The sequence below is a fragment of the Neltuma alba genome, unplaced genomic scaffold (assembly GCF_004799145.2).
Source record: "Neltuma alba isolate B1F8T4 unplaced genomic scaffold, ASM479914v2 tig00010970_pilon, whole genome shotgun sequence".
Taxonomy (NCBI): domain Eukaryota; kingdom Viridiplantae; phylum Streptophyta; class Magnoliopsida; order Fabales; family Fabaceae; genus Neltuma; species Neltuma alba.
The window spans coordinates 132,436-160,365 of record NW_021635733.1 but is presented as its reverse complement, the minus strand read 5'-3'; the positions used below and the strand labels follow the sequence as shown (position 1 = coordinate 160,365).

General features: G+C 35.7%; 1 protein-coding gene across 2 annotated transcripts; it reads left to right on the top strand.

Moving 5' to 3' along the window:
• The first annotated feature begins 1,994 nt into the window (after positions 1–1,994).
• On the top strand, positions 1,995–27,930 carry LOC114760332 (LEAF RUST 10 DISEASE-RESISTANCE LOCUS RECEPTOR-LIKE PROTEIN KINASE-like 2.1). Of its 2 annotated transcripts, XM_028949593.1 has the most exons (4): positions 1,995–2,007; positions 18,549–19,324; positions 26,611–26,652; positions 26,750–27,930. In XM_028949593.1, the coding sequence occupies exons 2-4, from the start codon at positions 18,571–18,573 to the stop codon at positions 27,907–27,909; spliced, it is 1,956 nt and encodes a 651-aa protein (XP_028805426.1). In that variant the 5' UTR covers positions 1,995–2,007; positions 18,549–18,570; the 3' UTR covers positions 27,910–27,930. The 2 variants fall into 2 exon arrangements, with proteins under 2 accessions (XP_028805426.1, XP_028805427.1); XM_028949594.1 differs by lacking the exon at positions 1,995–2,007 and having other exon boundaries at positions 18,466–19,324; positions 26,921–27,930.

Sequence of the window (27,930 nt, the reverse complement as noted above, 5' to 3'; positions counted from 1 at the left end):
CAAAGTTTAGAAAGATATATATATCTTATACTTCCTTTTGCGCTTAATATAATGGTTAGATGGGAATTAAATTTTATTCTAATTATAATATCTTCATTCATTTTGTCCCTTCAAATTTATAATTCATTCTAAACTATTTTTATCAATTACACATACCAAGAGATTTTTATCAAAGGCTAATCATAATTATAAATGATACTTTAGAAAAACCAACTTATATTGATTACAAATAATTAGCTTAACTAATTTTTAATACTTAAATTCGTTAAATAACTCTTATATTAAGACGAGATTATCATTTAAAAATAATTAAGATATGACCAGCAAAAACAAAAAGATACAAAATGCTGTTTTGGGGGGGGGACAAATTACGAAATGCAGTAATTGAATTTCTCTCTAGGAAAAAGACAGAAAAATACCCTTAAATATGTGAAAACCCAGATAAGTGCATGTGAAAAGCAAAATACCATATCAGACCTGGTGTACTGATATGGCATTTACAAATGTTAGCCAAAGACATAATTGTCCCTGAGGAAAATTTGAAAAAAAAAAGACGGAACACGGGAGAGGCTATTTACATTGTGCCGTTGTGAAACTTCCCGCGCCCACATCTCTGCGCCACAATCGCCAGTTGCCATGAGAGGAAAGAACATCGTGCCTGTGAGGAACTGCCGTCGACCGTCGTGAGGGTGAGAGAAAGTGGCATCGCCTTCAAGGGAACATCGTAGCTGTGAGTGGAGCAGTCACTGTCGGAGGAGCATTGTCGGTGTGAGGGGAAGATCGTCACCATTACTGGGGCCTGGTAAGTTGATTATTTATTTTATTTGCACAGTGGTTGTCATTGGGGAATCAATTACATCAGAGATTAGAGATTTTGGAGAGTAATAAGGTTATTAGGTTGAAGTAATGGGTCAATCACGCGAAGGTAAGTTGATTTCAGATGATTTTTGAATGATTTGTTTGTTAATGAAAGAAAGATTAAGCCTGACGATACTGAATGAGGAGAGGGAACGATTTATTTTGTTAATAATTTTTGCATGATCATTTTGGGTAATTGGTGTTTGATGGTGAGAACATTTGTTAGTAGAGTTTATTACATAGGTATAGCGATTGACAACAACTGAACAGTGAATGACAACATTTTAGCATGAGTGACTGCTTAAGATGATTTTTTGAATGATGTTATTGTTAATTAAAGATTAAGCCTCACTGTACCGAATGAGGCTAGGCACCGATTTATTTTGTCAATAGTTTTTGCATGATCATTTTTGGGTAATTGGTGTTTGATGGTGACAACATCTGTTAGTGGAATTTGTTACATAGGTGTAGGAATTGACAACGATTTCATAGTGAATGACGAAATTTGAGTACTAGTGACTGGTGAAGATGAATTTTTGAATGTTTTTATTGCGAGTGACAATGAATGCATAGTGAATGACAACATTTAAGTACAAGTGACCGCTAAAGATGATTTTTTTGAATGTTTTTTACTGTGATTGACAACAAATTCATAGTGTAACATCCTAAGTTTTTATCGGGTTTTAATAGCCTCTTTTGGGTTGATTTTGAGGATAGATTAGTGATTTAATCTTGATCTGGGTGTTTAGGTTGAATTTGAGGTTTGTTGGAGGAATAGGTGAACGTACCCCTCTCAAGGTATGTTCGCCGCGGCGCACCGGGAGTTTCAGAGGGGAGTGTCTTTCGGGAAGGTTTCGCCGCGGCGAAGGTAAGGGCACGCCGCGGCGAAGTTCTTCTGTGCGAGCGAGAGTTTCCTCTCGGGAAGCTTTCGCCACGGCGAAGTTTGGAGTTCGCCGCGGCGAATTCGGGTTTTCAGGCGAGTAATCCCTCTCAGGATTAGTTCGCCGCGGCGAAAGGTCGCGATTCTATATAGTCGCTGGAGGGTTCAGTTGTGCGAAAATTAGAAAATCTCAAGGAGGAGAGAGGAGCTCTGCTAGGGTTTCAATTTTGAGGCTTGGGAAAGACATTTCTAAGGATCCATTACCTCAAGTAAGTGATTTTAACCTCTAATCTTCTTTCTTTCTTGGAATTTCTTGGAATTTCTAAGGATTTTTGGTGGAACCCTAGGATTTTCTAAGTTGTGATGAAATTGAGGTTTTTGACCGATTGTTTTGAGTTTAATTGATTGCATTGGGTTAGTTTAAGTATTTAATCAATGTAGTTTCCTTGGATTTAAAGAATCTTGAATTTTTGGAGCTAGGATTTATGGAATTGGATGATTTGGGATTGAGGATGACAATGTAGAGATTGATTTTGGGTTTTGTGAATTGGGTTATGTTAAGGAGGGTTAAATTGGATGTTTAATCGGTTTAGAATTGTTGTTGGAACCTTAATTACTCAAATGGGATGTTTGGGTGTAGAATTCCATAGTGGGTCCTTGAGGTTGTGAATCTTAATTGATGTTTGGAAAGGAATTAAGGTGTTAATGGATTGGTATGACTTTGGAGTGTTGCCTTGATAGATATACCCTTTGAGTTGGGTAGAGTTTTGATGGGAGATAGGAATTTTGTATCCCCAAGTGTTGTGTTGACCACATTATTAGTTTGAAAGCTAATATATGATGGTTGTGTGTTTGTGTGCTTGTGTAGACCGGTTGTGAGTCGTGGTGGTGCACGGGGCCACATTGTCGATTTGTTATTCCTTGCTCAGGCGAGAGGTAACCACTTTCCAATCCTTAGTACTTGCTTCTGTGGTATTGTGAGTAGATTTATGTTTTGTGCTCTAAGTAGAAATTATGTTCAAACTGTATGTTGTGTATAAAAAGGAAAACCGTCTTGTGGGGTTTCGACTAGTGATGAATGAATTTTGGAATTTGTGAAAGATATGCCACTGAATGAGGTTAATTGTGAAATGATTATTACTCTTGATTATGATTTAAGCATGATGCATGATTTGAGATTTGGTGAGAGTTTGATAGTTACTACCACGTGGTAAGGCCTCCATTAATGCATGATGGTTGGCTTAGTACGTCCCCCATAGTGAGGGATAGGCCTTTTGGCTCCCTACGTCCCCCAGAGTGAGGGATAGGCCTTTTATGGCTCCTTACGTCCCCCATAGTGAGGGATAGGCCGGCTTCGGCTCCTGAAAATCCCCCAAAGTGAGGGATTTGGTTAATGGGATTTGCATCATTTCACTCGCATGATGTATTGTGGCTATCTTGTTATTATATTACTTGTGAACTGCCCCACTTGACACCTCACGAGCACCTATTTAGTAGTACCTAGTATTGGAAAGGTTGGTTACTGGGACTTTGTCTCACCCCGTGGTTTACAATGTTTTCAGGTGAAGGTTCCGGGCGTGGGCCATCGGGAAGAAACGCAGAGGCTTGAGCTCGGTTAGCTTTAGGCCTCTAGCATTTGTATATGTATGACTAGTATATATTGCCACATTTAGGACTGCTTTTTGATATATTTGATTACTCGGCCTTGTTGTAAACTGGAGAGAATGTATCTCCTTATTTTGGTTGGCCGGAGGCCATTGCTAGTGTTTGATGAACTCTGGATTATATGGTTGAAAACTATTTAGATGGGCTGATTTTGATGTATGTGTTACCCGGGCCGGAGGCTCGGAGGCCCAGTGGATATGAATGGATTATTTTAGTTGCATGCAACGTCTTACGGGTTGACCCGAGCTTGAAAGTCAATTTCTAAAAATATGAAATTTTCCTTCTACTATGGTAGCTCGTTTTTAACAGCTCTCCTTTTCTACCATAGTAGAGGTTTTATGATGCGTTATGATGTCTTGAGGTTGAGGGTTTTTACACATAGTGAATGATAACATTTGAGTAGTAGTGATTCCTGATGATGAATTTTTGAATGTATTTATTGCGAGTGACAACGAATGCATAGTGAGTGACAACATTTAACTAGTAGTGACAGCTTAAGATGAATTTTTGAATGGTTTATTGTGTGTGACAATGAATGCATAGTGAATGACAACATATGAGTAGAAGTGACTGTTTTGAATGATTTTATTGTTAATTAAAGATTAAGCCTCACCGTACTGAATGAGGTGAGGAAACGTTATATTTTGGTGATTACTTTTTGCATGATCATTTTTTGCTAATTTGTGTGTGAGGGTGACAACATCTGTAAGTGGAAGTTATTACATAGTTGTAGCAATTGACAACTATTGTATAGTGAATGACAACATTTGAGTACTAGTAACTGTTGAAAATGATATTTGAATGTTTCTATTGTGATTTATAGCGACTGTATAGTGAATGACAACATTTGAGCATCAATAACTGTTTATATGCAGAAGAGTGAAGATGGTCTTGGAAGGAGATTCATCGAAATCAGCATAGAATGGATTCATGTTGTTTAGGAAGGAGTTTTATGAGAAATTAGGGGGAAAGAGGTCAAAGCGTTTTAAGGAACAGAATAAGGAAGTGTCAAAGGCATGGAAAGAGTTGTGTGAGGAGGAAAAAAATAGGTACAATGACAAGGCTAGGGAATCAAGGCCTGAGAGGAAGAAAACAAGGATGAACAAAATTCCATTCCAAACCCAGTGCTCTCTGCCCCAATTCTGGTCATTGGCAGACTTTGTAAATGATAATGCAAGTTTGAGGGAGAGAGTAGAGAAGATAGGGTTCTCAAAGTTGCTGCATGTAGCATGTGAGAGACTCCCACGTGACCTACTAGTGGCTTTTCTTCGTTCATACGATCCAGCAACACATGAATTCAGAATTAAGGGCATTTCAAAGGAATTCAAGCAAGAAGATGCTAAAATATTGCTTGGTGTACCTGACACTGGGGAAGTAGTGAAGGCTAAAGTAGATGAAAATAATCCAACATATCAAAAATTGAAGAGGGAGTACTATAAAGTGTCATTTACCAAGATATTAAATGACATTAAATTTGGATAGCATGATGATAAATTTGAATTTTTGTTTATGTTGTACATCCTTGGAACCTTTCCATGTCCAAATTCAAGGGATAAAGTAAGTGACTGGTTACTGAAGCTGATGGCTTTCACTATGAATGGGTTTAAGCATTATGATTGGGTTACATATATTATGAAGGACTTAGCGAAAGAGTTGAAGGCTTATGTTAAAGTATCCAGAAGTGGTGGGAGCTCTAATGTGAGCGGCTGTGTGTACTTGTTGTTGGTATGTAATGTAATGTAATTTGTCAATGTTTGATTTAATTGATATTTGTATAATTTTTTTTATTTCATGTTGCAGATATATTTTTACGAGCACTTCAGGCTGAAAAAAATAATGTGCATGATGCTGCAAATGCTATTGAGTGCTGGAATGAGAAGAGAGTTAAAGAAGTTGTTAAGACAGAGAGGGAGAGCAACGTAGGGTTGTTGTTTGGAGGGACACAAAGAGATGTGAAAGTGGGGCAAGAGGACAGAGTATGAGTTCCTTATCTAGACCCGGTATGTGTTACTCTGTCTAGTGTTTAGTTGTTTAGTATGTGGATTATGTTGAATTTGATGGTATTTGTTGCAGGAGCTGAACAATCTTTATGGGCGACTGGTGACTATTATTGATGAGAGCAATAAAAGACTACTTATTGTAATTGCGGAAGAGTTGCTGAAGGTTCAGCTGACAAAAGAGGCACATAAAAAAGGCATCCAAGAGGGAAGTAAGGAGCCAATTGACGTGGAAGAAGAAGGAGTCGGAAGAGGTGATGACAGTTTTCACATTGATGAAGATTTTGAGGACAATACAGGTGGGAATAATGATGAGTCTCCCATAGAAGGAGGAGAAGAGGGTAAATCTGTACAAGAAGAAGGAGGAGAAAAGGGAGACAATGATAAATGTAGCAGTGAAGAAGACGGAGTAGAAGAAGTTGAGGATGATAAATCTGCCAGTGAAGAAGAAGGAAGAGGAGAAGGTGACAAGGATAAATCTGTCGGTGAAGAAGAAGGAGAAGGAGAAGGTGATGATGATGAGGCTGCCAATGAAGGACAAGCAATTTGTGATGTGAGTGGGGAAGGAGTGGAGGAGGGACAACAACTCTGAAGATCAAAGAGGGTGATTAAACCAGTGGTTAGATTTCCATGGATCTGGACAAAGGAAACGTAAAAGAGAAAGAGGACTTTGAAGGACAAGGACAAATTTTTTAAAATCATATCCAAGATGCCTCCACGGGATCAGGGTGACCAGTGAGTTATTATAAAATGACAACTTTTCATTATGTTTTCACCCGCCACCTATATGAGTTGACAACAAAATCATATCCAAGACTAAATTATTTTTTGTTACTTTTTCAGGCCAATAGTTGATATGCATGATGAAGTACTCACTCGGGAAGAACTACTTTCACTGGGTGGAATCCAGAAAATAAACAAGCAGCTGATGTCGTTTGTATGTAAGACCTTGATGGCCGATATGAAAGAGGAAGGAAATGTGAAAAGACACTTGTTTGATACCTACTTCATGGTTAGATGAATAACTTATTTCATTGCCTTATTGATATTTGTCTGTTTTTAACACAAGTTTAAATTGCAGCTGAAAATGGTATCACGTCCTGTTAGTTGGAGGGCTTCTGAGCACAAGAAGCAAATATTACCTGAGCATGTTGGGTACAATATAGGAGATTGTGATCTGATTTTTGGGCCTGCTCTTGTGGCTGACCATTGGTTTTGTTATGTCCTCCAGCCGAAGACATTGAATTTTTATGTGCTTGATTCGATGAAGGTCGATGGTGTTAAGCAGAAGAAAGGCAAGAAAAAAGGATTTTTGGAGGATCCTAAAGGAGCCACTCACAATGCATGCGTAAGAACTGAATAAGACAACCTTAATAATGATGTTATTATTATATTAATTTGTTACTTATATAAATTTGTTATTTACTATGGTCATGTGTTTATGTTTAGAGGGATCGCTTTTATGACATAATTGAATTGGTCAAACCAGAGCTCATTGGGAAGAAGCCAAAGGCAGATATAATTATGCCTCACATTCCACAGCAAACCAACTTGTGAGTGCCATTGACTCTGACCAATCATTATTGAACATAAATTGTTTTTAGTTGACTAACAATTTATGAATGACTTTTTCTGCTTAGGAGAGACTACGGTGTACATGTTTTGATATGTTAAGCAAATGGTCCCAGATGTGGCTTTGGATTACACAGATGAACAAGTCACTATATTTAGACGTGACCTGTTGTGGTGGCTGGTTAACCATGAGGGAAACGATAAGAGGACTGAAGCTTTGAAGCTGCTTCAAGAAGAAAAGAAGACCACAAAGCGGCAGCATTTATCCAAGTAGTATACATGGTTGGTTGCAGTTGGTGTTAGGCTTTATATTACATACGAACCACTTGTTTTGTACAAAAACAAACCGTTTGCCAAATGGTGATCTTATGTCTAGTGTGTGCGTGTACTTTGGAAACACCACTTATATTGTAAGAAATTCAAGTTCTGACAATGTATGAACTACGTTGACAACTATTATAAATGGTTTAACACCATTTCCGTATTTATTGACACCATGCTATTAGGTAAGTTCATTACAGGTTCTAGTTGTTTTGAAATGTAGACCCTTGATAGGGATGTTGACATCACTTTCATTAAGAAGGACAACTCCTTCATATATGTTGACTACACGTGAACTAGTAATTTGTGTTTCAGCCAATAAAAACAGAAACCTGGGCTAAAGACTTGCATAAAAATAGGAGTTGGGCGTTTACAACACTTACAAAGATAATGACAACACATTCATATATAATGACAACACGGAAAGTAGAAAGTTTGCTTCTGGGGATACCCTATGTAGGAAAATGGGGTAATCAGATGTCCTCCTTATTTTGCACGTTGACAACATTTTCATATATAATGACAACACCATCATAAAATTAAACAGTACTTGCATATGAAGTGATGACACCATCATTTGAGTTAACACCGAAATTGAAGTTTGAATCGGGAGAGCAATGGAGAAATGGGTAGTGAAGTGACAACAATTTTAAATATAGTGACAACACTATCATAGCAGTTAATGACACGTAAAGCTACAAGTCGCATTCAGGGGCAACAGATAGGGAAGTCGGGCAAATCAGATGTTTCCCATAGTTATACAAGATGACAACACTTCTATATATAATGACAACATGATCAAATTAATTAACAACATGGAAACTGGATGTTGCAGTCAGGAGAAACTGATCCGGACATGAGGATGTTATTCTCGCGGTATGCACATGCACAACGCTTTAAACCGTAATGACAATGTCATCGTATGAATTGATGACACAAACACTAGAACTTCCATTCAGGGGAATGAAGGGAACCAGCCACTGATCAGGGAATCAAGCAACATTAGAAGCATGTTGACAACACAATTGTATAGAATCACAACACATTTGTATATGATGACTAAACCTAAGCTGCAAAGTTGAGTTCCAGAGAACCAGTCACTGATATTAGACGTAACCAAGTTCAGTGAAAATGGCATAAAGGTCAAGTTAATAAAACATCTTCATTCATTACAGGGCAATAATGTGAAGGAGTTCAGAAGATTGGTTGCACAATATCATTCACTATTTAACATTGACATTGACAACAAAATGATAGCTATTAACAACGTTACTCTAACCATTGACAACAAACCAGATTTCTACTGACAGTAATAGCATTTTCTGTATTAAATGACAAGTCAACATTAAGGTCATACTTGCACTTAATGTTTGCTTGTCACCCAAAACGCTTGTAACCCATGCATGCAGTACATATTACTTACACCCTCTGTATGTTGTGCATCATTTACATTAAACCCTTTGCCCAAAAAATTACAAAGGGGTCAAAATAGCTAAAAATGTCGCCTGTTCTAACATTTACAGCCACTTTCATGCTGGGTTTAGGTTTTTACAGTTCCTCTGTGTATGACCAGCTTCACCACAATTTGCACAGTGGTATATCTTCTTATTCTGGAATTGTGATTCGCGTCTATTAGCTCTTGGCCTTCCAGCAGGTCGACTAGTCCGAGGTGGGAACAGAAAAATTTGCTCTCAAATATTTTCCATCAAAATGGTATTTGGGTCAGGCTTGTTAATGGTGACCACTAGTATCATGCAGCGGAAGTAAATCTTTTCTTGGGATGTGATCTTGTAGCAATTTTCAACAAAGTCATAGACATTTCCGTGCATGGACTTTATGGCTATACAAGCATGTGGACACGAGATCCCTGACATTTGCCAAGCTGCACAACTACATGTATATGCACGAGATCAACACGCAAGGCTCCATGGGATGTGTGGACAACAACCCTGCCCCCACCATACGGTTCAGGCAACATATGTTCAATAAGGGCGACATTTTTCTTTACTTGTTCATCAATATTTGGTCCTATTCCATTTCTCCATCTACCCATTGTCATACTAGCTGCATGCATTTTTTTGGCTATCTTCTCACGGTGCTCATGGATAAGCTGTGCAACGTTGTGCCTCCTCTCCTTTACCAACCAAGCGTTAAATGATTCGGCAAGGTTTGTAGTTATATTGTCCCATTGTCGATATGGAAACTTACTCAATGCCTATTTTTCCACATCTCCATGAGTATTGAGCCACTGGAATAACTGTGGAGAGAAACGATGCATGTGGTCCATTGCCTTATTGAACTCACCATCAAGCCTTACATATGCGATATTATCAAGCAATTGCAACCCATCTTCCTTCATGGACTTACTTGTCTTCCTCTTGCCTCTGTTTGCTTTAACTAGTTCTGCACTGAAGTTCTCCTTCACATGCCTATAGCAATATGCATGCCTCTCACTTCCAAATATTGCTTGGACAGCTGCTATGATTGAATTGTGACAGTCTGTAACTATTGTTAACTGTCTAGAGCTAATGATATTTTTAATCATATGCAGAAACCATGACCAATCCTCATATGTTTCCCCCTTCACAATTCATTGTCCGCATCATAAGCTGATGCTGACAGCAATGTTCCCTTATACGGTCCACTTAGGTGAGTTCCATCTATATACAGTATGTGCCTACCACCAGTTAAGAAACCCTCTATACAACACCCATAAGCTATGAAAACTCGCTCAAATATGTTATTCCCAATAGCAACCCATTCAGCAACAATTTTTTTCATCACTTTCTTTTAGTCTTTGACAAATCCAAGGTATTAGCATGTAAGATTGCTTAGGTCTGCCTTGTATTTCCTCCATTGCTTTTTCCTTAGCTCTATATGCTTGCTTGTATATTAGATTCACCCCATAGTCTCTTTTCAACATTGTCATTATTTCAGTAGGCCGTTTGTCTATGTGATTCCTTACCTCATCAATTATAATTGCTGATGTCAAACTAGCTCTTCCACCATGGCTGACTTGGAGATTGTCTTGCACACTATGCACATGTTCATTTACAAATGTCGTCACGCATAGGAAAGGAGTCTTCTTCCCCACTGCATTTGCACATATCTTCCATAGGCAACCTTCAACCTTGCATCTCACCGACATCTTGTCCTTACTATTCTTCACATACTTGAACTCAAAATTATGTGCTATGCTATATTTGTGCACTGCCTTTTTAAACTCTTCTGCATGTGCAAAATTTTGCAGCTGTCCTGAAATCAATTCCCTCCATTTTGAACAATTCATCTCAAGATATGGTGTTGGTGCATACTGTACTCCACATGTTATGTTGCTAGAACCGCCTCTAACTTCATACATTAAGGCCCCACCCATATCTTCATGCCCCACTGGTTCATATTCAGTTTCCATACTGCTGAATGAGCCAGACCTTTCTTGTGATAGGCCCAACAATCTGTCAACTCTGCATGCACAGTGACAACTTCAGTAACGAAATTAACAACAATAATATAACAAATGACAACTTCTCTAGCCTATTAAATATCACTTACATTTCCAGATCTTCTATTATATCAGCACCACTTTCTTTCTCTTTACATGCTATGTATAGATGGCCATGCCTATACTGAAAAAAGTTCCCAATCTCACCTTCATCAACTAAATCTATTAGTGTCTTCTCATCAAAACTTACTCTATATTTCATCTCACAATTATTACCATCAATTCCAAACCATAATGATATCTTCCCCCTTAAATCTTCAACTGTAATAGCTTCTTTTATGCTCCTTAGCCTCACATTACCCCCTTTATATTAAACTCCACCTTCCTCGTTAACTACAAATGTCCCTCCAACATGAAAATAACAAAAAAGTTCCTTTAAAGAGGTTGGGCCACCTAAGCTAATACCTTTTGCCATGCTCGAATCTGCAAAAACACAATAAACAGTATACATTATTCACTTTCGTCGTTGTCTGTAACAGAACCCCACTTCCTCCCTTACCAACAACACATTAGTTTTTCACAACTTTGCCTTATATGTTAACTATATACTTCATCGTCTCCTCACTATTCATGCTCATGCTTGCCACCCATGCTAATGCCTTCTGCCATACTCAAACAGTAAACAATCAAACCCTATATCGGACACCAACGAAGTAATTTGCTTAACACTTTCTACTGATGCAAACCCACAAAATGAAAGACCAAAACCTGTGAATGAAGTTCTTTGCAACACCAAAAAATAATAACCCAGCACCTTCACCTCTTAACCCACCTAAAACCCACTCACCCATATACACAGCTTGCTGAAATAACGACCATCAGGAGAGGAGGAAGAAGAAGCTGAACTTCAAATAGTATTAATGACTTTAAAATTAAACTTACCTTGCCTTTCTTCAACAGCTTCCACCGATTTTCATTCCCTCCTTTGCCTTCCCAGAAGCTCCCCCGGTCACAAGCTTCGTTCTGTGTTGTCTTTCTTTTTGTGCATTATCGGGGCCAATTATGTCTTTGGATAACATTTGCAAATGCCAGATCAGCACCCCAGGTCTGATATGGTATTTTGTTTTTCACATGCACTTATCTGGGTTTTCACATATTTAAGGGTATTTTTCTATCTTTTTCCCTTTCTCTCCCTTCTCGCTTAAGGCATATCAACTCTAGTATTTAGTTTTGTGTACCCAAATTCAGTACGGCTCTCTTCTTATTATTTTTTCTTGGCCATCCTCTCTCTCTCTTATTTATTTTCTAAAAATATTAAATGTTTATTCCAGAAAGTAACGAGCAAAAAAAAAAGTAAAAATAAAAGAAACATTAATTAGTAGGGGTAAATTGAGGAAATCAATTTGAAATGGAAAACAAATAACCAGATGTGTAATGAGATGTACGGAGATAATTGTGATTTGCATTTGGGGTTGGAGGATCTCGTAATAACTTTATGTTTATAAAAGTTTTGATAAAAAAAGTTACTACTAAGTAATATATAATATAAAAAAACTCACATTTAATACATAATAGCATTTCGAATAATATTACTTTCGATAGAAAATTATTTATACATAACGAGAAAAAATATTTATTGTACTGCAAATAATTTAATAAATTATCTTATTCAGTACTACTATGATTTATGAATAAGATAGATATGACTACTAATTATGACTTGTCAACAATAAATCTTCTTGTTATTTTATATTTATATCTTGGTGTTCAATTGCTCATTTTGAAATACTATCATATATTTATATTACCTCATCTTATAGGCATGTCACTTTCTACATTAAATGTGTATAAATACGTAAATGCCCTTTTTATATGTTTTTATCAACACGATAACGCGTGAGACAATAATGAAGTTGCCTTGGAACTAAATCACTAATTAAGACATATTTTTACGGGTTTCATTGGTATTTGGATTAGGTGTTTAAAAGCAATTTTACAGTACGAGAATAAATATGTGATAAAAATTTTGTCTTCATTTGTATCAAAACATATTTTAAGTGTTTTTGAAGAAGGTATTTTTCAAAATAACTTAAAAAATTATTTTCATACAAGTTAACATAAAACTCTTATTACATATATCATAAAATTATTTTTAAAAAGCTAATCCAAACAATTAGTAATTTTTTCTTCAGTCACTCTATTTCTATGGCAGGATCTGGATTCTTCCAGAGAATCCAAATGGGAACTGAATGCCAAAAAGAAATTCATCCGGTTGGATAATATTATACTTTACAATTCCAATGATAGCTCTTCCTTGAAAATACTAATTAAGAGAAAATATATATTGAATGAATTTTTTTCCTCCTTTTTTCCCCCGAAAAAGTGAGCTTCGATTACTAATTAAGGATTAGCATGGACGATAAAATTAATATTTACGAGTAACTGACGATTGTTTCGTTGTGGGCAGGAAAAAATTAGTGATTGTTTGTCTTTGTGACGAGGGAACCCATTTTATCAAGCAAATTAAAGCTGCTGGCATTAAAAAAAACAGATGAAATATTTTTTGTCAAGATATAAAGCACAGTTGACCAAGACTAAATAAAAATTTCCTGATACGAATATGTAACAAACACAGCCTCACATCCCATCCCCCTCACCACCTCCATTAACCATCAACCCCCATCATCCTTATAACTTCTTCATCCAACCATAATCCAACCATTAACAACTCCTACTTATAAGGTAGAGAATATTGTAATAGCATGTAAATCTGCCTCAGAAGACATGAGGTTACAAGTTCAAACTCGTGAATTGTGTATATATTTTTTAGTGACTTCATTTTAGAGTACGAGAGGGTTCTAATTAGCTTTGATTTGTCATTCTTATAAATGATACTACCTCCAATTCTTAATACAAGAGCTGGATTTATATCTAATTTGATCCTAGATATAAGACTCCGATCTACTCTGTATTTTATATTTATCTATTTTTTTAAAGTAGTCCTTATAGTAATTGTATATGCTAAATATTTCATCAAATGGCAGTTTTAGCTAATATAAATTATTAGCGAGGGTATTCTTGGAAAAAAAATACTTATTTATTATAAATACTAACTTAATTAGTTTTCTTAATCTCCTCAAATAGGTCAACTAAGTCTTATATTAAGGATTGAAAGTAGTAATTACGATAAAATTTGATTTTATTTTTATTCGTCTAAAGATTTTTTGTTTTTGGACTAATGTGTTTGAGGAACCAAAACCACTGATTTGAGGGATTAAAATCAAAACGCAGAAATTAAAGATGATACCAACTCTTATAATTACTGTATAGCCTTTCGCTAAAAATAAAAGGGGCCAATAACAGCCCACATTCCCTTATTTTACAGTTTGTTTAATTTGTTTATTAGTCTTCCTTTCCTGATACTTTTAGTTGGTCTAGGTGTACATAAATCATAATTGATAACACATTATAAAAATTAAGAAAAAATGTTAGAAAAATTTGATCAATTGGAACTAGTTGAACCATCTTTCCTTAACTGAATTTTCGGTTCGAATTTAACCAAATTTTTTATATAATTAATTAAGACCATCAAGGCATTAATTTATGTTTCCAACGTGACTTGTATCTATAACAAAATCGAATCTCTTACCAATGTATGATCATAGAGTTTGGAAAACAAGCGCAGAAAAAGTGCATAAAATTTATTTCGGCTTTTTATTGTTTTTTTTTAAAAAAATATGATGTAAAATTAATTTGGGATTGGGAGACAACAGAAAAGAAGGAAGTGAGCAGGGAGGAGCGGAAGCCGGAAGGAAAAAGGCCGCGGAGGTACAGAAGAAACACATGGGATGGGACAGAGAGAGGCCCAGCACCAATGAGTGCTATTTCAATTGGGTAGTCTCTCGTAAAAATCAAGGTTTGAATGTTAACGAGAAAGTGGTTTATATTTAGTATTTAATAATATTTTAAACAGGGTTATTTTGAATATTTGCTTAGCAAAAAAGAAAACTCAAACATTTATTTTAATTTTAAATATAAGATATAATTTTATCTTTTAATTTTATAATTTCTTAAAGTATCCGTATTCATTGCGTATAGTGAATGAAATTTTATGAATAGATAATTACATTACAGGTTATTAAATAAATATTTTTGAAAAATTAACGTTTAATTATCATAAATAACTAATTTACTTAATTTTGTTAATATTTATAAATTAGTTATCTAGATCTTATATTAAAAATCAGATAGAGTAAGGAGGGTATACTCCCTCTGATCTTTAATGTAGAATCTGTATAATTAATTTGCAAATATTAGGAAACTTAGTTAATTATTTGTAAAAGAAATATATTAGTCTTTTTAAGATACCCTCTTTAATAATCACTCATAGTGAAAACTGCTTTTTGATGAAAATGTTCTCACTATGTAAATTTAATATGGATAATTTGAAAAAATAATTATAAATTTAGAAGATGAAATAAACTGAGGTTTTACAAGTAAATCTCGCTGTTATATTAAAAATAAGAATAATTATTATTTTATGAGAATAACCAAAATAAGAAAAGAAAAGTGAGACCATCGCCTCCTATCATTTGTTGTGTTGTCTCAGCATCCACATGCTGCCAAAATCTTCAAGCATATCTCTAGCCTCCTCACAGCATATTCTCCACCCCTTCTTTTCGTGACAAAATGTGCATCACCTTCAATCCCATCTCAACCTCTTGAAGTTGACAATCACAACTTTGCTTTTTCTTTGTTCAATTTTACCAGTTTATAACTTTAATAAAAATTTATGTAAACCCTTCATTATTACCCACATCTCACTTCACTCATATCATATCTTTTTTAATCTGATGCAACGTAAAAAGATATAACAGTGAGTATTTATATTAAAGGTGGGCTCCACCTTTTCGGTCCAAGGGAGACGGAAATTGAGACATTGGGAAAATTAAAAATTAAAAGCCCAAAGCAATGAAACTTCCGATTGGGTATGGGTTATTTATTTGGGCTAGACTTATAAGTCAGACAAGCGGCATGGCCCACTTCTTGGAACTTGAACAATTGCTCATTTTTGGGCCCATTTAGTTTGGGTTGTTGAGCTGGCCCTTGAACCTGTTTGTTTAATTACCATTTCAAATGCAATAATTGTCTAGTGTCTACAAAAGTGCAATAATTACTAATAGGGTTGGATCTAGTGAAATGGGTTTATCCCTCAAGATGTGGTGAACTAAAATTTAAATTTTTCTTAAGAAAAGTATCATATTTAATACCCAACGGGGTCTCAAATAATAATTAAACAAGTACATTATAAAAAGTTTTACATAATTGGTTCAAAGTGGTAGTGTAAGTTACCTTTAAAGCACATTCAAATCCGTGTGAATGTATAAATGTTTTTTTAAAAAATTATTTCTAATTAAATTTAATTGTACTTGAATTTGACTTGATCAAATAGCTATATTTAAAAAAAGGTTTAAGCTGTAATTTTAACAACGAAGTTTACCTTAAGGGACACTGTGTACCTTAAGGTTTACTTGGATATAAAAATATACATGAAGTTGTTAAAATAGGCCATTTGGCACCTCACTATTAACGTCTGTTAGTTTACCGTTAATAGGGCTTATGAAGTTAGTTTTAAGGTACATTTTTAACAATAAAGTTTATATCAAAGGGCAATGTGTATCATAAAGTTGACTTAGATGCAAAAATATATATAAACTTTCTAAAAAGGAAAAAAAAGAAAAAAATTTTATCAACTCTGATAAAACATCTGTTAACTTTACATATCCTTTTGGGTCTCACCAAGTGTTGCATTTTTCTCCATCAATTCCTACTTCCAAGTCCACCCCTATTTTTCTCATCATAGTTAGCACACACTCCCTTCTAAATTACACACTTCTAAGCTTTTTATATGTATTTACCCAAGATGTCATCTTTTCCTTCTAAAATATAAAGTTCATTGCTTGCATCCAAATACTATCATCGGTTCTTAATATAAGACGTGGCTAATTAATTTGAAAATATTAAAGAAATTAAATAAATTACTTTAAAGTATTATATTTATCATTTTTTTACGAATTAATTTCTTTGGCTTATATACTAATATATAATCTAATAATGCATACAAATATTTTAGAGTGATCATATAATATGTGTTATAATTAAGTAATTATTTTATTTCTTTAATTTTTTCAAATTTGTTTATTATACTAAGAAAAGGAGGAAGTAGGAATGAATGGAGAGAAATTTGATATTTAGTGGAACTTAAAAGGGTAAAGTCAACTAATGATTATTATAGAAGTTGATGAATTTTGTTATTTTTTCTCATTTTAGAAAATTTATGTATATTTTTACATCCAAGTAAACTTTATAGTGCCCAGTATCTTTTGACGTGAACTTTGTTATTAAAAATACACCTTAAAACTAATTTCATTGGTTTCACTAACTGTGTACTAATGAACGTTATCAGCGTGATACCAAATGCTCCCTTTTAACAACTTTATATATATTTTTGTACAGAGATAAACTTTATGGTGTCTAATGTCCCTTAAAATAAACCGTCTTGCTAAAATTACACCTTAACCTTGAAAAAAGCCTTTCGCAATACAAGTGCTGCTAACCTGGTATCATGATCTACTATTATGGTTTGTTATGTTTTTTGGATGATAATCCTCCGCTCTGCACATTATCTCTAAGCATATATTTATATTGGTCTGGCTAAGGGTGGTTTGGCATGAAGGAAATGGAGGGAAGGAGAAGGGTGAGGAAGAAAAGTTTTAATAGGCTCGATTTCAAAAATTAAAGAAGTGAGGTTAAAAGTTTTTAATTGATTTTTATTATTATTTTATCTTACATCCTTTCTTTATTAAAATTTTAATACCCCACTTCTCTAATTAACTCATTAAAATTTTTCCTCTACTCCATTTCTCTCATACTACACCAGGTAAGTGACTCCTCGAAAGCTTACTCCTTTGATTTTATTTATAGGGGCATTTTTAATAGACTAGGAAAAATCTTAAATTACATTAACTTTTCTTTAAAACATAATAACATGATAACTTTACCTCTATTAAATATATATACTTGTTGAAAAATAACTATTTACATTTATTTTTGTTAAAGTTTAATGAAGGGAATCAATAAAAATCTTGTCCTACTGCCATAAATAACAGCAGGGGAGTAAAACGTAAAGGATGGATAGGAAGTAACAAAGCGCAATCGTTTGGAAATTTCAACTTCTACATAAATATATTATTTAGTGTTATCAATAAATGCATAGCCAATGCACGTATATAACTTAAGTCTTACGGATATGGAGTGGAGGACACCCAACGAAGGACCAACCCAGCCCTCAGATTGAACGATTGATTAATTTAGTGAATACGACTTTCGCATTTTAGCCCTTCAAATTTTCTCAGTTCGAGGCTATCATACTACCGCCGGATGCACTTGTGTATTTCTAGTTTCATTCTGGCCTCACAAGTAGCCATCTCATCTTTGGAAAATATATCTTCCAACTTTCAGCTGGACCCGGGTCTTCAGTCTTACCAACTCTTTTTCTATCTTTTCTTGTACGTTCAACCCAATTCATGCACACAGAAACTTCCGACAAACATATGCCAGTTCATTTTTATATGAATAAAAAGTAAGTCTATTTTATTTTATTCCTCCCCTGAAATGATCATTCTGGACTTTCTTTCCCCTCTTTCTTAGAGCATATAGATTCTTTTCACATTAGCACTATAAATTGGTCCTCTTTTTTCTGTCCTTCTGTGTCTCGATCTATATATTGATCCGTCTTTACATATTTTTTTAGCAGTAGTTGGTGATAGATTATCATGTCAAAACCCCTGTATTTCATTGCCGCTCTCTCCTTCTTCTGTCTCACGCACAGTATTGTGGAAGTATCTTCTTCTTCAATATGTTCCCACTCTGCTGATTGCGGTAATGGATTTCCCATTCGGTATCCTTTCTGGGTGAACAACAATTCCTCCCAAGAATACTGCGGTTACCCTGACTTTGATCTCAAATGCTCCGATGACGGCCGACCCTTCATTAGTCTTCCAAACGACGCATACTATGTCACAGATATAAACTACCATAATTACACATTAACACTTGTGGACATGGATGTGGTGGACCAACCCTGCCCCAGAGCACGCCACAATGTTAGCTTAGGAAACCTCCCACTGAGTGTTAATAATCAGCTGAATATGAACCTGAGTTTCTACTTCAATTGCAGCGTATCTAATAAAGTCAATAATCTTCCTTCCAACCCCATACGGTGCTTGAAAAATGAAGGATCGAAGCAGTCATATATCGAAACGACGCCGTGGGACACATATGGGCTGAATATAGAATGTGAGGAGAAGGTGGTGGTAGTAGTGGTGAAGCAGGAAGAGATCAGTAGTGATACCTTGGTAACTGGGTTTGGTGAAGCTATGAACAAGGGCTTTGTGCTTGATTGGCGGAGAGCCATGGATTGCTCTGAGTGTGAGATGTCTGGAGGACTTTGTGGGCAAAATCCAACCAATAATCAGACGCTATGCTTTTGCGGGGATGGCAGTTTCGCAACCAAAAGCTGCAGCAAAGGTAACTTCTCTTTCTTGTAATTGATCCCATCTGCATCTCATATCTTTCTCTCTCTCTAATTTCCCATTAGTCTCTTTGCACATAAATGAAGTGCGAGGCTTAAATTTCATATTCATAAGCAATTTATAGCAAGTAGTTTTCAGCAGTCTGTTGTTGATTTCACGGAGAATTTAGACCGTCATATCCTTGGTCTTTGATTTGAATAATCTCTTTCTCTCTCTCTTGCTCTCTTGTTGTTGTTGCATGCATGAATGAAATCTTCCATTAATTTGCATGCACATGGAATGAAAGGTAAATTATTACTCCTATTTATTCTGACATGGTTTGCCTTGTGAAAACTGGGGTAGTAGTTACGTGTAGATGATGAAGCGGTTTTGATGAAACTGTGCCTTAACATATAGGAAGCTCAAATTTCAAACTGACTAATGACTGGTACTATCGTAAGATTGAGTTTTCTAATTGGGACCACTCTGTGGCTAAGTTGTGTTCTGTAGTCTTGCCTGATCTCACGCGGCAGAGGAATTCTTTGACATGTGGAACCCAATTATTGACCTAATACATGTGAAAGCCCAAAACACTGAGGCCCAAATAGAAACGACATAGCCCAATCGAGACCCTATTGAAAAGAAACAAAAAAAACGAAGGAATTGTTGGTGAGAAAAGAGCCATATTTTGATATTTTTAAAAAGACGACTAATAGATAAATGGGCAATTAGATGCCTTGACTATTGACCATATAACTAATAAATAAGGAATATATAATGGTCAGCAGTTTGAAATGACATTTGACGGACCGCCTGTATATAAAACTCGTTTTGTTTAATGTCTACCAACAAATGACACAGTATTTTATGTGGGAGATAATTGTTTCAAAATAATTAGCAACAGAGAGAACCCTTCATCTCTTCCATCAACCTTCGTCTTAAAATCACCCCTCATGCTCTTTTATTATTATTATTATTTGGTCATACGCCGTAATGTTATATAAAAGTCCAGTCTTATATATGGAATGGTCTAAGGTTCCACGTTTTCTGCGTCATTCATAATATTCGTATTAATCCAAACCAGTAGGTGTGAAGCTAATGGATATATGAGCCGTCTCCAATTCGTGTGCCCTTCAAGGAGTCAGAGCCATCTAGATTGAGCCTCATGAGGCCAATTACATGCAGGGTTTATAGTTTGACTTTGATTTAATTATATTTTCGTCATCGCTATTGGCCATTCAAACACAGAGCTCCGTTGCAATCATGCCGTACATGGGTCCTCCTAATTGTCTTCTTCCCTCTCAACTCCTAGTCTTCAAGACCTTCCTCTTCTTCATTCTCTTGTTCCCAGAATATTTCGCCATTGCTGATGAACGGTTCTTAGATTGCGAGCCGTTTAACTGCGGAAACTTCACCAACCTTAGTTATCCATTCTGGTTCGATTCACGGCCTGAGTATTGTGGGCATCCAAGCTTCAAGCTGGATTGTGAAGGAGACAATGTTACTATGAACATCGCGTCCCAGAATTTTCATGTCATCGATGTCAATTCAACCACAAGAACTCTCAAAATAACAAGGATGGATTTGTGGGGCACCGACTGTCCGAACGAATTCAACAACATCACGTTGGGTTATGCTTTCTTCAACTACACTTCCAGTAATGTAAACTCTACCATATTATATGACTGTGAATTTTTAGACTACACGCCTCCTCCTGTGAATCTATCGACTAACATGACATTTGACTGCCCCGTAAGTGGAAATCCTCGCAAAGCATACTTTATGCTGATCAGCGACAGATGGTTTAATTGGAGTGCTCTGGGATGCGGAATTAGTATTACAGTTCCCATTCTTGGGGAGGCAGCGAGAAGTTTCATGGAAAATCCTGTAGATCCTAGTCATATTATAGGTCAAGGTTTTGAGGTTATATGGGAACTGACCGAAGAAGGGCAGTGTGAAGATTGCAGAATTTCAGGTGGGAGATGTGGGTACGATCTAAGTTTTGGTAGATTCACATGTTTATGTCCTAATCAAAGCTATGAACAACATGGGTTTTGTTTTGCTGATGACCCAGTAGAGGCACCAACACCAGAACCCTTGTTGCAGCCACAACAGAGTATGTTTTCTACTTCTCAGCTTCACAAAATGATGGTCCTAATTTGTTTTGGATGGTAGCGTTTGATTTTCTTAAACAGGTTAGTTGGCTTTCTCCTTTCACAGATTAATTGAATTGGTTGGTTTAGCATATTATAATATGCAGAATAGGACATTTAGGAAAAATAAATTAAGGAAGAAGAGGCAGCTGTGTTAAATAATTATTGGGCATCACGTTTTAGGAAGCCCAAAATATGAACTTGATATCTTCACGAGAGTGTTGTTACTGTGTTTTCATTAGTAGAGCTGCTAGTTCAAATTTGATCTCATGGTCTAGCTCATTTACGCTCGCTAAATCTTAGGAATGAGATTGAATAAATAAAGATTTTAATCTAATCGAGCTAATTTTGTGCTATGGGAAGAGTATTGTGTTTGTGTTATGATGAAAATGACGAAAGAGATGAGATTCACTGATTCAATATGGTTTAATAATTTGGTATAGGTCTAGCAAAATGTATTATGCAGAGTAGGACGTACATTTAGGAAAGAACTGAACTAAGCAACAAAGTTACAAAGCATCGAAAGTAGAAAAAGTAGGAAACTCCATTAGGTTCTGTCTCCTCTCCTCATCCTCTGTTTTCTTGTGACTGTCACAATAAGTGGTTATCGAAAACACCACTAGACACTCTTATTCTCTAACGTAAGGAATCCCCATAATCGCATGCTTCCATGCACACTCTGCAACTCCTTCTTCTTCTTCTTCTACCTCTTGTTAACACCGGCTCTGCCATAATCCCTGAGTCCAAAAGATGATCACAAATATCGTACCCCTTCCGGGAAGGGAACCGATTCCATTATTGTGGGAGAGATGGTTTCGAAATCACGTGCCTGTCTCCTAACATGGCTTCCATTCAAATTGGCTCCCAAAACTTCAGCTTGATCAATTTCGATCCCTCTCATTATATCGTCAAATGGTGCAAACGGACGCCCCAAACTACGACAATTGTTCTTTCCGCTTCACCAACACTTCTTTGGACCCCACTCTGTTTCCTTTCGACCCAACCGTTGTGACCATGACCATATTCTATGACTGTGGCCCTGGGTGTTCCATCGGCCGGAACAACACCTCGTGCAGAGATGATACAAAAAAGCAAGATTTCTTTTTGGAATTTCTGTTGCATCGATTGCTAGTATACTAGTACTACACAGTGAGGTTCACCTTCATGTGTTTCATCCTTATGGCTTCTTTCTCTGTTCCTTCTGTTAGGCCCTGTAGTTGCTCTGCGACATGCAAATCCGTGTTCTATTCTTGTCATAGAATTTTTTGGTTTGTTACATCTTTAGAAAAACTCAGTACCCTCAATGAACAAGAGCTGATGGTGTCACTAAGGAGACTCTGAGGCATTCATGATTCATTCTTAGGAATTTAGATTTTTCTTTATGTTATTTCAGTTCATTCACTTTCACCTTGTTAATTAAGCGTTTAGCTTGTTCGCTGGGAACATTTGCTAGTTGAAAAGTCTTAACATAATTAAAAGCTATTAGTTCAATAAATACCCCATCCACGATGGAACAAATCAAGGGCTTGGTCACCCTGTTCGCTTGTATATGATTGGTCTTCTACAGTACCCAGCTCAGTTGCCGGTTGGGTTTTGATTTACCAGTAATCCAACTTTTCCTACAACCAACCTTAAAACCTTTGAACAGGGAAAAGGGGCAAGTTTGTAACAGGTAAAATAGAAATATGAAATCACACGTTTAGGAAAGACAGTGCTTAATCTTCATTTACAACTGAAATTTTCCCTAATGTGATTATACTTAAATAGTGACTCCTTATTAAATTATAAAATATTACTCCTTCCGTTCCTTATTATAAGAGACATTTGATGCTTATAGCATGTTCCTAAATATAAGAGACACTTAAAAGTTGTCTTTACTTTTTTGTGTTGATTTCCTATTTTACCCATATTTATTGTCTCCAACTCACACTCTTTCTCCTTCCCACTTCTCTTTCTTTTAAGAATTTACTATTGTTCTCTCTCATGCTCTCTCTCCTTATTAATGAGGGTATTTTTGGAAAAAAAAATTATACTTTTTACACATTCATTGTTCTTAACTAATTTTAACTGTTTTTTTTATCAACGTAATTCGGTTATTCGTCTCTTATAATAAAGAACGGAGGGAGTACAATTTTATCGGTATAAAAATATTATTAATACTATCGGTATACATAAGTTATAAGACTTTAATAGTATCGTTTCAGTATTAAGATTGGTTTTAGTGAATCAATAGCCCCAAATACAAAGTGATTTAGAGATACTTTGAATTATACCTGAAAAAAAAAAGATTGTTGTTAGTAGAGTAATGAGAGTTAACTAGGGGGGCATTAAAATAGTCTGAAAATGGCGAGGGGAAGGATTTGCATTGGGTGCTCATCAGTTTTGATGAGCACCCAATGCTCATCAGATCTGGACCATCTAAATATGATTTGGACGGTTCAGATTTAATTTTAATTTAATTTTAATTTTAATTTTTTTAAAATAATTATTTTAATAGGTATAGAATAAAAAAATAAAAATAATCTTTTAACTATCATTCTTTAAAAACTAGTTGGCTTGTGCTGCGATGATTGCATATTATTAGTTTAGACTTTAGAGACGCCTTTATTCAATTTGACTGCCTTCAGTAAGATAAAGGGAATAAACGCCCCAACGGCTTGTTTCCACTTCCGGTGAAACTCAATTAATTGGTAATTAGACAGCTGAATCACAGCCGGAACCTATCTTCTGACCAGGTACGATGAACCCATCTTCTCGTGCGATTATGCTTTTAGTTTTCACGGGGACGATCAAGTTTGATATTTCCAGCATCCTTTGTTCTTGTTGAGGTCTTCCTGTAATCCTCCATCGCTCCTTTTCTTTCGCCAGAGAATGGCCGTACTTTTGCAGCCGGTGGGGCCGTCGCGGCAGGTCAGAGATTTATGAAAATTAAAATGATAGTGTTCCATAAAAAAAATTAAAATAATACCTGGAATACTGTTTAAAACTTTCATAACATGGTGTTTTTTTGTTTTTGGGAGGAGGTGAAGATTAATATAGTTGCTTTCTGTCTGGGGAAAAAAATAGTTGCTTTCTGAACTATTATTGTTTTAAAATTTAAATTATTAATTTTCTTAGATATTATAGCGGTATGGGAGACTTTTAATTTTTAAAAATATTCATATCATGTTAATATATTTTATAAATCGGCAATAATAATTATCATTTTAAAACTATTTTTCTATATAAATATAAATCTCATTTTTATCGGATGTTTATTTTGGGGAATAAATTCTTACTAAGCCGGAGTTTTGATTTGAAAGGCCCTGTTTCTACCTTTGATTTGAACGGGTCAAGGAACGTACATCCCGCGTTCTCTTTACTTTGTTGGGATTCTATCTATTCTCTCTTCTTTTGTGCGTTTTAAACTTTTAATACGTTTCTAATAATTTTTGTTCCACATTCATACTTGAGTTTGAATATTAATTGTCAGATGGCATCTGCCACGAACATGTTTCTTCACCATGTTGTGCATAAATTATGGACAAATTTTCTTGATAAATGTCCAAGTCAACTTCAACTCTTGCCCAGCAGAATTGAAGTAGGATTTGCCGTGTCTGTGTGGGCCAGAAGCTAGTACTCCATCCAACCATTTATGAGAAGCTAATTAAGTGTCATTGTCAATAAAATAGCTTTAAGACGTCTATTAAAAGTAAAGAAAATGACTTCCCAGGCAAGATTACTGAACGAGGGCAATTATTATTCCGGAAACTACCTAATCTTGAGGGTATTTTGGAGATTTTAGATGTCAACGAAGTAGTGGCCTTGACTTGCAAGTCATGGAATTCCATATTTCCAGTCTGGCACGTCTTCCTTATCTTGCACCTCATAGCCAGATATTTAACTCAAGTGGGAGGTAGAGTGGGGCCATTTAGGTGTTGCCCCGCAGTAGTGTCATTGTGATGCCACCATTACTGATTGGCGCTTTTACTTTCCTTGGCGCCATGAAGTTTGATATTTACAGCCTCCTTTGTTCTCGTTGAGGCCTTCCAGTAATCCTCCATGGCACCTTATCTTTCCTCCGGAGCATGGCCGTACTTTTAAAATAATTCTTTCCCACTAAAAAAAGAAGAAGCATTTAAAATTTTCAAAAAAAATATAACTTTTTGGAAGAGGTGAAAATTAATAATTTTTTAGATATAATAAAAGTACTGAAGACTTTTCATTTTTAAAAAAATGAATAATAATTTGTAAAGGTGTTCGTTAAAATTTTATCATTTGTCAATAATAATTTTATTTTTTAATAAAAATTATAATTTTAAAATAATTATCTTTCCATAGCAATCCTAAAACTCATTATTCTCGAAAGTTTATTCCATAAAGAGTGTTATTTTGCATTTCCACTAATAAATATCTGATGCCACATATTGATTTGCATTGCGAAGCTTGAGTTTTAATATGAAAAGGCTTTGTGTCTGCAGTACCGCTCAAGTAATGAGCACCCAAATTTAATTTGGATGGTTTAAATTTAAATTTTTTAATTAATTTTTTAAAAATAAAAAATCAATTTTTTGGGGAAAAAATAGCATGAAAGCGTCAACGACAAGGAAATGACTTTTCCAGTCAAGATTACTGAATGAGGGCAATTTTATTGGTCTTGAAATTACTTAATCTTGAGGCTTGTTTTGGAGATTAGAGATGTCAACGAAGTACTTGCATTGACTCGCAGGTCGCAAGTATAGCCAACTTGTCAACTTAACTTGGAGGTACAGTGCGGCCATCAAAAGAAACAATACAGGGGATGATAGTCGTAACACTTTTACTGTTTCTTTTCCGTATAATCTAAATGCAACCGCATCAGATGGAGCCTTACAACTGAAATTTTAAAGATGGGGTTTACTTTGAATCGGATTGCACCTGAACTTGGTTTTCACTACTGTGTTAAAAGCTGCGAACGCTGTGGTTTTGATAAATATAAACTCTGCTGCTTCTATAAGGAGAAAACTCATCTCAAAAGTTAGTGGTAATGTTAATGCATTCATCTGCATTTCATAATTTCCCATTGCTAAGTCGGATAACTTTTTATATTCGTATCCTTTGTTCTGTTCTTTCTTCATATACAGGTTCTAATACGTCTCTAACATCACTTTGCTTTCTCTGAGTATAATAGCCAGAACAGGAGGACGTGCATTAAGAAATAAACTCATTATAGGTGATAGATCTTCTCTTAGTTCTTTTCTTAACTTACTTTATAGTAGTTCCTTTTGACAAGTATATTAACTGAAAGCCATTACCACTCTGCATTTCAGTTGGTGTTACTGCTGTAGTCGTTAGTGGAGCAATAGGACTGCTGCTTTCTTGTAAGATCAAATCACGGAGGCGAATAATTGGATTATGCAAGACATCTCAGGATGAACAAAATATTGAGGCCTTCATTAGAAATCACGGTTCTCTAGCTCTTACAAGATATAAATTTGCAGATGTCAAGAAAATGACCAACTCTTTCAAAGATAAATTGGGACAAGGTGGTTATGGTTCTGTATACAAAGGAAAACTCCTCAATGGCCACCCTGTTGCTGTAAAGTTATTGAAGGCATCAAAAGAGAACGGGGAAGAGTTTATCAATGAGGTTGCCAGCAGCAGTCGGACTTCCCATGTAAATGTTGTTACACTTCTTGGGTTTTGTTTTGAAGGCAAACAGAAGGCTCTCATATATGAATTTATGTGCAATGGATCTCTTGACAAGTTCATTCACAACAATGCAGATAAGAATAGTCTATGCCTGACTTGGGAAAATTTGTACCAAATTGCAATTGGGATAGCTCGAGGACTTGAGTATTTGCACAGAGGATGCAACACTCGAATTCTACATTTTGATATAAAGCCACATAACATCCTTTTAGATGAAAATTTTTGTCCCAAGATCTCAGATTTTGGTCTTGCTAAGCTTTGTCCTAAAAAAGAAAGCATCATTTCAATTTCAGAAGCCAGAGGAACAATAGGATATCTTGCTCCAGAAGTTTGGAATAGAAATATAGGTGGAGTTTCGTATAAGTCTGATGTTTATAGCTATGGGATGATGCTATTAGATATGGTTGGAGGGAGAAAGAACATGAATGTTGAAACCAATTGTTCAACTAAAAAATATTTCCCAAATTATATTTATGTTCAACTTGAGCAAGACAGTAATTTGGGATGTAATGGAGCCAGTAACGCAGAGGAACATGATATTGCAAAGAGAATGACCATTGTGGGTTTGTGGTGCATCCAAACATTTCCAAGTCAAAGACCTACAATGAGTAGGGTGATTGAAATGTTGGAAAGAAAATTTGAGCCATTGGAAATGCCACCAAAACCTGTCATGCCTTCCCCTCCAAGATTAGAACTAGAATCTTCTACCATTGCTACTACCACAACAGAGATTTTGGGTTTTCAAAGCTCTTCCCACATGCTGCTGGAGGAACATTAGGATTTAGAAATGTGGAAGAAA